Here is a 1,128-nt window from a genome sequence, read left to right as displayed (position 1 = left end):
CAACAGGTTCAGCTCCTATACCAACCGCAATTGTTTTACCTATTCCCTATACACATAAACATATAAAAACTTTCAAAATTTATTATTTTATTAGAAACATGCTTATAATTCAATGAATTAATTAACCAAACAAGAACAATATTTGATGAAGTGAAAATTACCACTTTTGTGGCTTCCACAGATTGAGTTAGTAAAGTTGGAACTCCAGTGCATTCAATGCAATAATCTACACCCATTCCACACAACTCTTTGACCAATTCTGAAGGAGATTTATCAGAACCACTTGGATTTATAAAATGAGTCATTCCAAAAGCTTCTCCTATTTCTTTCTTCTTTTCATTTTTGTCTATCCCAATTATCTTACTTGCTCCCATCATCTTGGCCCCGCTTATAGCCTGTACCACAATCTCCCATCCTCAATATAAAATTAATTTAAAAATATTTTCTAATTTAAATATAAATATAAGTATAAGATTGTTTTGTTGATACCCCTAATCCAACAGCTCCAAGACCAAAAACAGCAACAGTTGAACCAGTTTCAATTTTGGCTTCCTTCCAAGAAGCTCCATAACCAGTTGAAAAGCCACATGAGATGAAACTAGCATAAGCCAAATTAATGTTTGGATCAACTTTAGTAAGGTAGTTGACATCAACAACCACATATTCTGACCATGTAGCACAACTCAAAACATGGTATAGTTTTTGCCCTTTAATTGACAACCTTGAACTGTTGTCTGGCATTAGACCAGTCAACCTCACAGGATGTGTCAAACACACATTGGTTTTTCCTGAAACACAATTCTCACATTCTTCACATTCTCCTATGTATGTTGGAATTATAAAATCCCCTTCCTTTAGATTTCTTACTTCATCGCCAATACTCTCTACAACACTGCATTTAATTTATCCAATACACACGATTAGTTAATTATTTCAAAAAGCAATTGTACTTTGTAATTTATATCATAAAATGTTGTTTAATGATAATAAAATCTAAATTAATTAAAAAATATTTTTGAAATAATAACATTAAAAGTTTTGTTTATGGTATTTTTTATATCAAGTTTTGTTTATACTATTTTAAATAACACAATATGGAATTCGTTTTAACAAAATAGCACTTGCGGT

At 30.9% G+C, this 1,128-nt stretch overlaps 1 protein-coding gene across 1 annotated transcript; it reads right to left on the bottom strand.

Moving 5' to 3' along the window:
* Window positions 1-4: 4 nt before the first annotated feature.
* Window positions 5-1,042, bottom strand: LOC101489836 (8-hydroxygeraniol oxidoreductase-like; the record flags this gene model as incomplete). The annotated part of the gene is made up of 3 exons (XM_004517083.3): window positions 490-1,042; window positions 162-395; window positions 5-46 (listed from the first exon to the last, which is right to left on the bottom strand). Coding segments are annotated over exons 1-3 (528 nt in total), but the record flags the coding sequence as incomplete, so codon positions are not given.
* Window positions 1,043-1,128: the final 86 nt, after the last annotated feature.

The sequence above is a fragment of the Cicer arietinum genome, unplaced genomic scaffold, assembly GCF_000331145.2.
Source record: "Cicer arietinum cultivar CDC Frontier isolate Library 1 unplaced genomic scaffold, Cicar.CDCFrontier_v2.0 Ca_scaffold_5194_v2.0, whole genome shotgun sequence".
NCBI classification, from domain to species: domain Eukaryota; kingdom Viridiplantae; phylum Streptophyta; class Magnoliopsida; order Fabales; family Fabaceae; genus Cicer; species Cicer arietinum.
Note: the sequence above shows the minus strand (reverse complement) of the source record. Positions and strands in the feature narration are given on the sequence as shown.